Genomic DNA, 12,609 nt, shown 5'->3' on the forward strand with positions numbered 1-12,609 from the left:
TTTAGACCACCCATGCTTTATTAATTAAAAAGTAATATGTCTGAATACAAATCATTTTCTTATAAAATTATTATCATTGGCAAATAACAACATCACTAAAGATTTTTTATAAAGGCGATTTTATAAGGACAACAATATTAAAAAATAAATAAATAGGGATCATATCTCCTTACCAATAAGGTTTAAATAAAGAAAGAAGGAATATTACTCAGAATCAAAATATTTCATTAGAGGTCTGTAAATACTGTCACAATATGTTTTTCCTTTACTTTTTTCAAATGTTATAAAGAAATCATATCTCTCAGATATACCTAAGGAGAAATCATCTCTTTTTGGAAAGCAATCATCTAATCTTGGCCTGTCTCGTTTATAATTTAATGTAGATGCCATTGTTGTAGTCTTGAAAAATACATATATCTAAGATGGTACTTTATTTGATAGAAAAACAGTTCAATATAAGAAATGTTTCAGTTGTTGTATCATTTACTATTTCATTTCTCAATTATGGCTTTTATAATATACATTAGAATCATACGAAGGAATATTGAGCACAAATACATGTAAAAAACCGGTTTAAGTGGGAGAGGGGATTTCACCTATAAGTTTTTTGACATTAAGCTACAACTTCGGTTTCACCAACATTGTCATTAGACGTTGTTACAGAGTGTAAACATCAAAGTGTAATTTTCATAGTTCCCACAAACTTTGTCTCTGTTTGTAATGTCACAGTCGTTTTCAACCTTGCTCGTGCTGGCCAGGATGTCCAGATTGGCTTTCAATTGTGTAAGGCGGCTCACTGAGATAATACATTCCGTTTTATTCAAATTTACCTCATTTCGACAAAACAAGGCACCCTAAAAAGCGGTTTCCAGATTCAGAAATATACACAATGACAGACGGCACAATTATGACTATGTGCAACTTTCAATAACTATAATGAGTATGAATATAAAAAGAATACAGGATAAGTTTTACATATCCCATGGGATCATTAGAAGAATTATAAAAGATGATCTTGGTATTTCTAAATGTGCTACAAGAAGTTGGACAATCACTTTCAGCCTGCAGATATATTTGACATCTCCAACCTGCTTATAGCATAAAGAAGTTCATTAAGCCCCTTAGAGCGAAAAAGAACGAAAGCTTATGCAGCAACATTATGACCGACTTTTTGTTGTCTCCTTGTTGCTCTCCTTCAGCCCTGACCTCAATCCCTTGGACCTTGCAGTATCAAGTGTCTTGGAGATTAATATCGGAAGTACTTCCTATCCAAATTTGATTTTGCTACAGGCTGTCATCATGATAGCGTAGTAAATAATTGATATAACCTTCATCGTTTAGAGATGTGAATCTGTTTGCCAGTTTGTAATGACTGTTAATATTAGTGAAGGAACACATAATAAATAGTAACTATGGCAAAAAAAAAAGTATTTACAATTATTCCCAATTATCTCAGAGTTGTTTTTTTCCTTGATTCCATAAATATCACGTTTTTTGAAGGTTATTCATGCTAATCCAAGTTTTAGTTTCCCACTATGTAGCTACAGTCACCAGTAATGGGTAATTAATTAATCAAAATAAGTTTCAATTCTGAAGTGGACAAAATTAAATTCAAAATTTGACCCATTACAAAATCTTTACTATATAACCTTAACGTTTATTAACAACTATTTGTAAAATATATATATATATACTCAATATATCCATTTAAGAATCTATGGGAATCATTTTCAGGGTAATTTCTATTCGAGTAATATACTTTTCCAGAGTCTTATTCAACATCATATATATGTATATATTAAAGTATAGTCATAAATAAATATGAATAAAATGATAATTAAATCTGCCCCCATACGTACAAAAGAGAAACTTTATCAAGTCAAATAAAGAAAAGAAATAGTGAATAAATTTAAAAACCCACATACTTACATACAAAGATGTGCAATTATTAATATAATGTTCCATTTACTTATAACATACATATATATATATAGAATATATAATGGACGACAATATATATATATATATACTATTTAAGTTTAATATTAAATAAATTATTGTCGGATGCACATTTTGATATCATAAATTTTGTCTTGTATTAAATGATAAAATTTTGGACATTTCCTTTATTATAATATTTATACACATAGTCTTAAAATGATTAATAGAAAAAAATACTTTGAAACAAAAAGGGATAGTCATTGGCAAAAAAAAATATATCAAATATGTACATGCAAAATATAATAACACAAATATTTGGACACTCAAAAATTTATGTACAGGGTAGTGCTATTTTTGGAACAAAGTTTGACTCCCTCTAGATCAATGGGTTTTAAATATAGCAACCCATTTTTGTAAAAAGAAGCTGGAAACAAGCCCAAATCTTAATATATCTTAAATGTATACTAATGCAGACACGATATCTTAAAGATAGCCAATGAAAAATTTAATGGATTTTATTTATATTTAGTTTGTTAATGTAAAAATTCTAAACTAAAACATTCTACTTTCAACAATAGGCAAATTTATATATCAAAATCTCCTTGTATGTAATTTTTTTTTTGTTTTCTTTCCATTTGGTGTAAATATAATCAAACCTGCATCCTCTTTTGACATTCTTGAAAATGCAACATAAAATTGACTTTGTGAAAATACTAATTTTGGTAAATATGAAGTAATTTTTTCATTTGTTTGACCTAGTTTGATTTATTGTCATTGACATTGCTAACTTGTCATATTCCTTTTTCAATCATAATGATGATTGAAGATACATACTAAAACTAACTACCTAATCCTTTTCTTTGTTCATTTAATTGATTTGTTTTTTTAAATTCGTATTTAATATACAGTGACCCTTTTTCCGTTAAAACAATCATTTGTTTTTTGAATTTTTCATTTTTTTTGGAACATTTTCGAATCAACACCCAATATTTAAGAAAAAACTTTGAGACACAGGGAATCAATATAGTTTTATGAAAGAATTAAACTTATTTGATAAAAAAACCTGTTCTACGGAGCCCAGGAATGTAATATGATCATAATTAAACATAGCATCAAGTACGTAACTAAAAATTCTGTACCACTTTTATTATATGTCTAAAATCTTTATGTGTCTCTATTTTTGAAATAAACGCATTTTTATCATTATTTTTCTAAGCAGGACGTACATTACACAGACACACACACATAAACTACTTTAATACTATGTAGGATACAGTCAATTTTTTGTATAAGAAACTGTCATATATTGCAATTATAAATTATAGATTATTTATTTTTGAAGTAAAATTACATTCCGTAAATTTGTCATCAGACAAGAAAATCTCTGGGCCGTTAAAAAGGCTACTACAATCCTACCACGTAATTATTTATGCTTTTGAGTCAAATGCGGCCTCTCTCAAAACTCTTTGACCTCTGCCCTCTAGCCTTAACAATCATTCATATGGTATTATTACTATTTTTGTCAAAAGTCTATCCACTAGATGAACAAATTGTCCCAAATGCTACCGAACTTAACGTATTTATGCCGGAAATTGCATAGTTTTGCAAACTTTTTTTTCTCGGCTTTATTTGTGATATTCATTTAATAACATTAAACTGACATCGGTAGACAAGTATAAAAAGAAAAAAGCAGCTCCAAAGTTGGGATATGAAACATTTGGTACAAAAATATACTCTGAAATCTCAAAGAAAATATCTTTGAAGACTTAATAAAACACAAATATAATGTTCTACAATAGATACTACTACTCCATTAGTGTCAATTTTCCCTTGCATTCTCATTGTATATAACACATACTGGTGTTTTTTTTAAGTAACAGCGATCTTCTTACTGTATGTACTATTGAAAAAGGTTAAAAAATCATCCTTATCAAGTTTACACTCGAACGTATTCTCTAACAAAATTTGACCTCCGTTATAAACGTCATTTAAAATCAAACAATACTAAAAGAAATGGTCTGTGGTTCCTAATGTTCCACATAAAAATCACTCCCCTCTCTTATTTCTATAAAATTTGACTCCCACTTAACGGTTTCCAGTAAGATTTTCTATATATTAACCATTTATCTGCAGACATTACCAAATAATTCCTAAAAGTATTGACTCATCCATAAATGTCTTTTTTGATTTTCCACCGCAATACTTGTAGAAGGAGCAACAGATGTGGCACCATCGAAATAAAACAAAACCCAATCATTTTTAACTCCAGCTCAGACATTTTTTTGAAAAACTTAGGGTGAATTATATTTAGTTTCTTGCTCAAAAAAAAATATTAAGACGGGTCTAAAAATTTGTACTATGAATCTTTTTTCAGATTTGATTCAAAAACAATAATCGATCCCATGGCATTGGTGTTCCAGACCTATTTGGGGGTGATACACACAGGCGAGGAACCACTGCTATAGATAGTATGAACGCATTACCGCCGAGTTTTTCCATGCTGATTCAAGATTTTAAGTGATTATCAAACTCAATATCTAATTGTTTTCCTTTTTAGTCCGTTGTCCAGATGGGGAAAAAAAATTAATTATTTCGTGATGTTTTGCTTATTTGAAATTTTGAATTCTTTGATCTCAAAATCCTCCAGAAATAATTTGTTCATGAGAGCTACTATTAGTGCTATCTGATATACTGTTGTTTAAGAATTCCCAATTGGTGTCCTTGGCCCAGATTAGGTAATTGGAATTAACATTGAAATCTATTTCGGAATATATTTTTTTTTGTGAAGTAAAATGCTAACAATCGTTTTTACTTCGTAAATTAATAAAAATGCAAATATGGATGTGTAAGAGTTAAAATATAATTAATAACAACGGATTTAAATAATCATACACAATCTCATACGTCTATATTATTCCTTGAAAAAGTTCACCATTGAGAAAAAGGGAAAGATAGGCCAGATTATGCAAACTACTTTTATTCAAGACTGTATACACTCAAAAGATTTACAAATGCTAAAACCATAATTTCCCTGGAAAATAAATTTTACCAACTATGTGACAGTTTATGCCTAGTGAGTTATGCCCATGAAAGTCATAGGGAACATAAATATGCAATGCCCATGAATAATAATAAAGTAATAATAAAAAAAACGTCATAATGGATTTGCTAAGGATCTGGACGAGGTGAAAGTTTGTTACCATTATAGTAAACGACCCTTTATATTAGCGCAGTTTGTTTGATAACTTTTTCCAACTTTGAATTTGAACTTGGGAATTGAAGTTTGATATATATTTTTTGAAGCAAGGAGATCAACCCAAATTTAAATATTTTTCAGGTTCAATGTATGAAATAAATATTTATTACTGAAACCTAATCGATTTATGTATACTTAGTTTCAAAAATTTTGACCAAACCATTTCTGTTGATAATTTATAAAATATTCCATAAGAAAATTTAAAGTTAGAGAGAGAAAAATAACATCAAAATCAATTTCTTTTTCTTTTGAAGTTGTAATATGTTTTAAGGTGTGTTCTCTAATTCTAATTATAATACAAAGCTATTGAGAAAAAAATGCAAAAAACCTTCGTTTTATTTGATTAAATAAATCATAAATTTTGATTTTTCTACAATTTTGATGATCTGTAAATAGTGCAGATCTGTTTTTTTTCTTACATTTTCAGCAACGAAAGTTCAAAATACAAGTTCCAAATTTCCTTACATTTAAATCTTTTCTTGTTCCATAGAATGGTTTCGGATTTTAAAAACTTAGTAATACTATTTAGAATTTAAAATAAGGTCCATCAAAAATATTTTCTGCAAAATCACAAATAATGAATTATTATAATTTTTATTGACTTAAGAAATAATCTTATCTTTGTTTGAAACTTTAATCTCAATTAAAGTTTCAAACAAACAATGTGCGACCCAAAGATGACATCGTAAATCAACGAAATTTTGCTTAAATTATTTTCTGAACACACAACGACAGTTTTTTTACACTGGTTATAATCGAAATTTGGAGAAAATTTATCAGAGAAACTGCCCTAAAATATACTTTAATTTTTTCTTTACTTTCAAAGGCTTTCATATTTAACAAAGAATGTGCGTCTTCAACATTCTAATAGTTTGTTTTTTTAAGTATAAAATAATTTATATGACACTTCTTACATTCTAATCACGTACAAATGTACTGATAAATATATGTATATATGTACACAACTGCAAAAAATTATGATTCAAATTTTATTTTAAGAAATGGATTTAGGATACAATATTCGTTCCAATGCAAATAATTATTAAATATTAGTGAGATGACACTCTTAAGATTGTTTAACAATATTTCCATTATGAACATATTATTAGGTTCCTTTAGGCAAAGTTTTTTGAGACTCATTGCTTTTAAATTACAGAATGCAACTGATTATATAATGGTGTAGTGCCTAACTATTAAAGTTACTGATTTTGTCATTTAAAAATATGATGAAAGTACATATGGATGAACATGTACCATTTTATTAAAGGTATATTAACACTCGAGTGTTTTATTTTTAGAGTAAAGAATTTGTTTTAAATTCCGTTCATACATTTTTTGTTTAAAGCATTTGAAGATATGGGCAATTATTTTTAACAGGATATTAAACATTAAAATCTAACATTAGAACTATACAAAATGTACTTCTTTGGTTTTTTATGTTTCTAAATTTTTTTCTATGCTTTAAGGTCTGAGACGCTCGAAAATCATTATTTTAGAGATATTAATTTGGTTTTGGGGGAAAAAAGTATAGATATAACACGAGATTCAATGTCGTGACCTTGAACTAAAATATCATTATTTTTGAATAATACTTTTTATTACCTAACTATCCAAATATCCCAGTACAATGAAGAGCAACATCTAGGTTCGCGTACAACAGTAATAAAATTGTATACTCCTCTCGATGAATATTATTTTCTTTTATAATTACACATTTTTGTGAGAAAAAAATAGTTATATTTTCAAAGGTTATTATGTACACTAATCCCAATTTTTTTATTGATTAATTTTTCGAATACACGTTGGTAAATCAGACTAGTATACCTCTTATATTATTTTATATATCTTTTTGGACTTCTTTTTTAGCTATTTGTTTGTTATTATTAATTAATTAAATAGAGTTGGAAACGATAATTTTTGATTTACAATAGAAATACAAGATTGTTAATTTACAGTAATGTGTATCCTGTTAACTTTTTAGCTGGCCCATTTTTTTGGAATTGGTAATCTGAAGAATGAATTTTCTTTGCCTTCACATTGTCTTTATTATTTAATTTCTGAGTAGCGATCATAAATAATTTTAGTCAAAATCTCATTAAATATTCGTAGGTACTCATAAAAGGTGGAGCGTAACCTTGATGATTTGTTTCGGAGTTAAAATTGTATATCTTTTCTTCCTCTCGTCCATAAAATTCTTCCAATTTTCCGGGTTACTATGTTGATTTTCAGTTTCTTTTTTTAGGATGCTCATGGAAAAAAGGATTTTTATCCCCATGTATTTATGTAAAAGAAGACTCCTTACTAGTTTGGGAATAAATGCAAAAATTTTGATAGTTTTCAAATATCTGAATCATTGGTGTCTGGTACAGAGACCAATTGTTCAATGAAACTAATTGATAAATTATGAAAATTTGGTGTACATTTCCGAAACAGTTCAAAACTATAGCAACGGGGAATATTATAGTTTCAGGGTGTATTTATTTCGATATATTTATTTTTGGTTAGTCTCATTAAAGCGAGGGGGGATTGTTAAATAACGTAAATGAATCTGTTAATAGATTTTCCTAAACTTTTCATAAATGATAGTCTTTTATATTTTGATGGAATTTTTTTAAAATTAATTTTGACATAATTTTTCTGACATTAGATAAAAACCTAGCTTTAAACCCTTATGTTGTCACTATCATGTTCACATTTCAAAATATTATGTGGATATATTTTATTAATCAGAAAAACGATAAAATTGGTACTAATATTCAACTTATGAATAGTGAGATTGAAAAATATATACAAAGTGTCGACTAAAAATTGATGTAGCGTTTAATTACGACTTTATCCCTGTTATTTTGAAATTACAAGTATAAATTACAATCACACTGGCAAACAACAGGTCCAAAAAAAGTGTATAAATGTCGTAGTAACAACAAAAAAAGGCAATACTTCGTTTTCAGTACCGTAACCTTTTGTATCTCCATCTGGACTGCCTACAAAATCAAGAAGTCAATTACAGTCAAGAGGAACCAAAACTTCAGCAGGAACAAAACTTCCGACTTATGGTCTGTCTCTATGTAGTCCGCCCACAGCCTTGACCTTAACCCTAGTCGATTTTGCAGTTTAGGGTGTCTTGGAGAAGAATTTTTTGCCGCACCATGTGCCTAGTCTATTATTAATCGTGAAAAAATAAAATATTTTATAAAAAGTTTATTTAAATATAGCTTTTAAACATACCAGAAATTGTTTTATCTTGATACCATAAAAAATCTTAATTTATTCATATTAATGCAAGTTTTGGATCCCCAAAATGTATATATACAAATATATGATATATAAAATAAAAATACAAATATACAATATGCATATGAATATTCGTGGGTCTAAGTTTCTATATGTACATCTTTATAATTAAATATTATCTATTTGAAGAAAAAGTTAACAATAAATTTGTTTACTTAGTTATTGTTTATTTAAAAAAAAGTTTGAACTAAAAATATTATCCCAATCTTTATATTCACTATGTATATATATATATTAGAAAGCTATTTTTAATATTATTTAGGGAGATAGAAAAATCAAGAAAACTATGGATATTTTGTTGTTCCTTCTTAATTTGAATTATACAAACTACAGACAATTGTATTTTAAGTTAGATTCAATAACTAAAACAAAAAGTAATGTTATAATTTTATTTTTATTTTTTGAGAATATAAAGCTTAAATTTAATTAAAACAATATATATTTAATTATATTCATAAGGAACCCAATTATATATTTCTTAAAAAGTTAAAAACTCTCCTATTTTATAATATTTAATATATTTTACTTCCTTAGACTGAAAGTACGTCTGGAGAGTCCACCATCTCTACCCTAATGTACACTCCTCTTCCTGAAGACACAGTTAAAACTCTTCATTGTAGAGCTACGAATCCGGAGCTTTTGAATGGGGTTATTGAAGACACTTGGTCCTTGAATGTTCAGTGTGAGTAGATATTTATGTATGAATTAAGAAAGGTATATTAGGAATTGCTTAATATACCTATTTAAGGTAATTTTTTGGATCTTATCTAAGTTTTGACATAATTTAAAAAATTATACGACATCAAACCAAAAAGAAGCCGCTTTTTTCCTATTCCAAATTTCATTTTCATGTAAAAAATTTATAAATTTTTAAAAGTTTTCAAAATAGAATCCTCTAAATTGATTTTTTATTTCAATTTCTTTCAATAGTTGAAAATTGTTAATCACACAATAAGAAATTTAACCTTTTAATATGCCAAAAACAAACTAACAATGCAAAATACGGCATGAAAAATTTAAAGTTCTTTTTATCAGAGTTATGTAAGTTAAACTATGTACAAGTTGTAAATTTTGTACAAGCTATACCTTATATCACCAGATCGTACAAGTTTTAATTTTTTTATTTCATAACTATTGTTGTGTATATGTCCTTATTTAGCCTAAAAACTGTTTGCCGCACCTCTCATATAAATTTAGATTCTCTCGAAGCTACTATTATGACAATGTTGTAAGCCATGAATACGACCTTCATCGTTCAAAACTTCCAATCTCTTTGCCGGGCTTTTATTGCTGATGAAAACGCACATATTGCATAAAATTTTTAGTCAAAAACGGTGAAAGTGAATTTTAGGCCTGTTCCTGGGCTTAAATGTGCCAAAAACTAGGGACCAACACATCATTACACATCATACGAATTTTATATATTACAGTATTGATCATACTAATTACCAATTAATAAATGATCCTTTAATTTCATTTTAATCTTCTAAAATTACTAATTTATTATGTATAAACTAGCTATACATATAGCAGTAGGTGTTTAATAATGTCGCACAAAATACTAACCAGTGTGTAATTTTTAATTAACAAGCAAAAATAATCATTAGTTAATTAAATTCGTCACATAAAGTTTTTCATTTTATTTTTTGGTTGCAACTTGTATAAATTACGGAAGTTTATAAAATATTTCTAAAAATCGGGATCATTTTTTTCTAGTTGGCAATTAGAACAGGATTTTTAATTTTTAAACCCTGCTATCATTATTATTCAATTTTTGAAAAGGGAACATCTAAGAATTAGGTAAAAAGCTAGTGCGTTTTTTCATGAAAGACCGAGAGTAAAAATAAGAGTTTGCTCGGTTGGTAGTTATAATTATAAGTCCTTGCCTATAGAGAGTAAGAATTATGTTGCGTTCCTTCCACCTAGAACTGGTTGCTGCTGATCTAATAAAACATAATTAAAACTTAGCTACTCTCCTCTTAAACGTTATTCAAATGATCAATATTACCACGTTCATTTTCGGTTTCTTTTATTTTAACATACAGGTAGAACATGTTTTCTGCATCACTGGTAATTTTTATTTTTATTTAAAAATTATACATATTTTATTATACAATATTGATATTGGTCTACCAAAAATCAGCCTTTTTCACTCTAAAAAAATGTTTCATACTTTTATAGGAAAAAGTTGCAAAAAAAAAGAAGATTTTTTTTTTCTATTGATAATTTCTAGGAATAAACAATTGCTTATAATACTCACAAAATCTCTTTTTTTTAAGAAAAGAAAACTCATTTTATATTTATATAGTATCCAACCAACAATTTCACAAAAACAACAGGTAATGCTCATATTGGTTTAAATGAGTATTCGTTAACACATGATTATAAATAATCTATAATTACGGGCAACATTCGTGTCCGAAAATTGTGTTGGTTTTTAAGAGTAAATGGTAGAAAAAAGGCTCTAAGAATCTTTAAAAAACCCTTGTTAAAAAGTGCATATGTTGCCGGTTGGCACAAAAGAAAGATAGACAGATTTTTTTCAAAATTAAGTGTGTATTAGATTTGTATTCGTCGACGAATAATCGTCAATTTCTGAAAAAAATTTGTGTACTAACCCTTTGGACCCGACGACAATAGTATTAAAAATAGATAAAGTTGATTTTCTCAATAATGAAATATGAACTTGACATATTTTGTTTAATGTACAATATTGGGGCTAATATGAGTCCCTTCAATCAAATTAAGTTACTAAGCTTTAGCTTAACTTCCTGGATATTTTAACTCATACAAGAAAATTGAATGCCCAATTTTGAGCTTCCAACTCCACATCAAGAGTCGATTGAGGCTACTTTGATCATTAAAAATGACCAATATCTGTACAAAGTTTATTTACCGTAGCTCACCTACCTTCCGAAATAAAACTCGTTAAAATTCCAGACTCCAAATGTTAAGTTTTCATTTAAGCATCCGGTATATGGATTTTTTTTTTCCTTTTTTGATTTTTATTCAAGATCTCTTATATTTTGACACATCAATTATATGCTAAAAATGCTCATTTTGAGGTATTACTGTTAATACATACATGTACAAATTATTTTCAGTTTTTCCCTTGACCGGAGATAATTTATTATTCTCCTTTATTTCTATTCTATTTGTAATATTAATATTTATCATTATGAATAATATTTTACTTATTATTGTTTTTGTTCAAATGCATTTTTATGAAGGTTTTATCTCATTTCTGTTGCATTTACATGTACGTAGTAGACTTTGTCTATCTATGAATAATTTATTCATATAAACTTTCCCGTTTTTGTATTTTTTTACTTTCTTATTTTTGTGCCCCTATAATTTCGAAATAAAGTTAAATGAATAAAAACACGAAATATGTCCTCAATTGAATCCATCAAACTTTTCTTCTTTTATACTTATATGTATTCACCATTTATTTTAAATAAATTAAATTAATTAAAGTTTGTGAAACACAAATTATATGTATTAAAAAGAAAACTGTTGGCTTAAAAAAATATAGGATTATACCAATTACAATGGACACAATAAACACTTACTCAAAGGAAATAAATTGAAATTACTATTTAAAGTCTGTGAATGTAGGAAACTTGTATTCTTTTTTTTTAACCTGGTATACAGTACTATTGATTTTAATCAGAAGTATCACCACTTGAATAAATATTGGCAATTCAGTGGACTTCATAACAAAGATCTCTTCATCATTGTAACAAAGTTTTGTATTATATTTTCCCTCTGAAGCGATGTAGAAGCTGAAAAATTAAGAAATGAAGTCATGATACTCAAAACAAAAAGGATTCCATACGGTGTAAAAATTAAACAAGAGGTCAAATAATTGGAGTATGTAAAGACAAGTGCACTTGTCAAACCATGATGTTTGTTTCTAATAGAATATAAAGTCTGCACATTAACTTTAAAAGTTCAAACCCTTTATAAATTTGAAAACTTAAGAGACAAGATCTATTGACCACACTCTTCTCCAGATTTGATCTTTCTTGAGTTATCCTTTTAAGGAATAGTTAACAGGAAGGATCTAGCATCACCACAGATAATCTTTTGACTCATATTAAGTTGTAATGGGACAA

General features: G+C 27.6%; 1 protein-coding gene across 2 annotated transcripts in view; it reads left to right on the top strand.

Moving 5' to 3' along the window:
- LOC121132586 (neural cell adhesion molecule 2) overlaps positions 1 to 12,609 on the top strand; it is a 287,177-nt gene that overhangs the window by 168,596 nt on the left and 105,972 nt on the right. For both annotated transcript variants that reach the window (XM_040728015.2, XM_040728016.2), the window contains exon 5: positions 9,026 to 9,173. In XM_040728015.2, coding sequence (XP_040583949.2) covers positions 9,026 to 9,173 — 148 coding nt within the window. The remainder of the gene's footprint in view (positions 1 to 9,025; positions 9,174 to 12,609) is intronic.

Source organism: Lepeophtheirus salmonis, chromosome 2 (genome assembly GCF_016086655.4).
Source record: "Lepeophtheirus salmonis chromosome 2, UVic_Lsal_1.4, whole genome shotgun sequence".
In the NCBI taxonomy this organism is placed as follows: domain Eukaryota; kingdom Metazoa; phylum Arthropoda; class Copepoda; order Siphonostomatoida; family Caligidae; genus Lepeophtheirus; species Lepeophtheirus salmonis.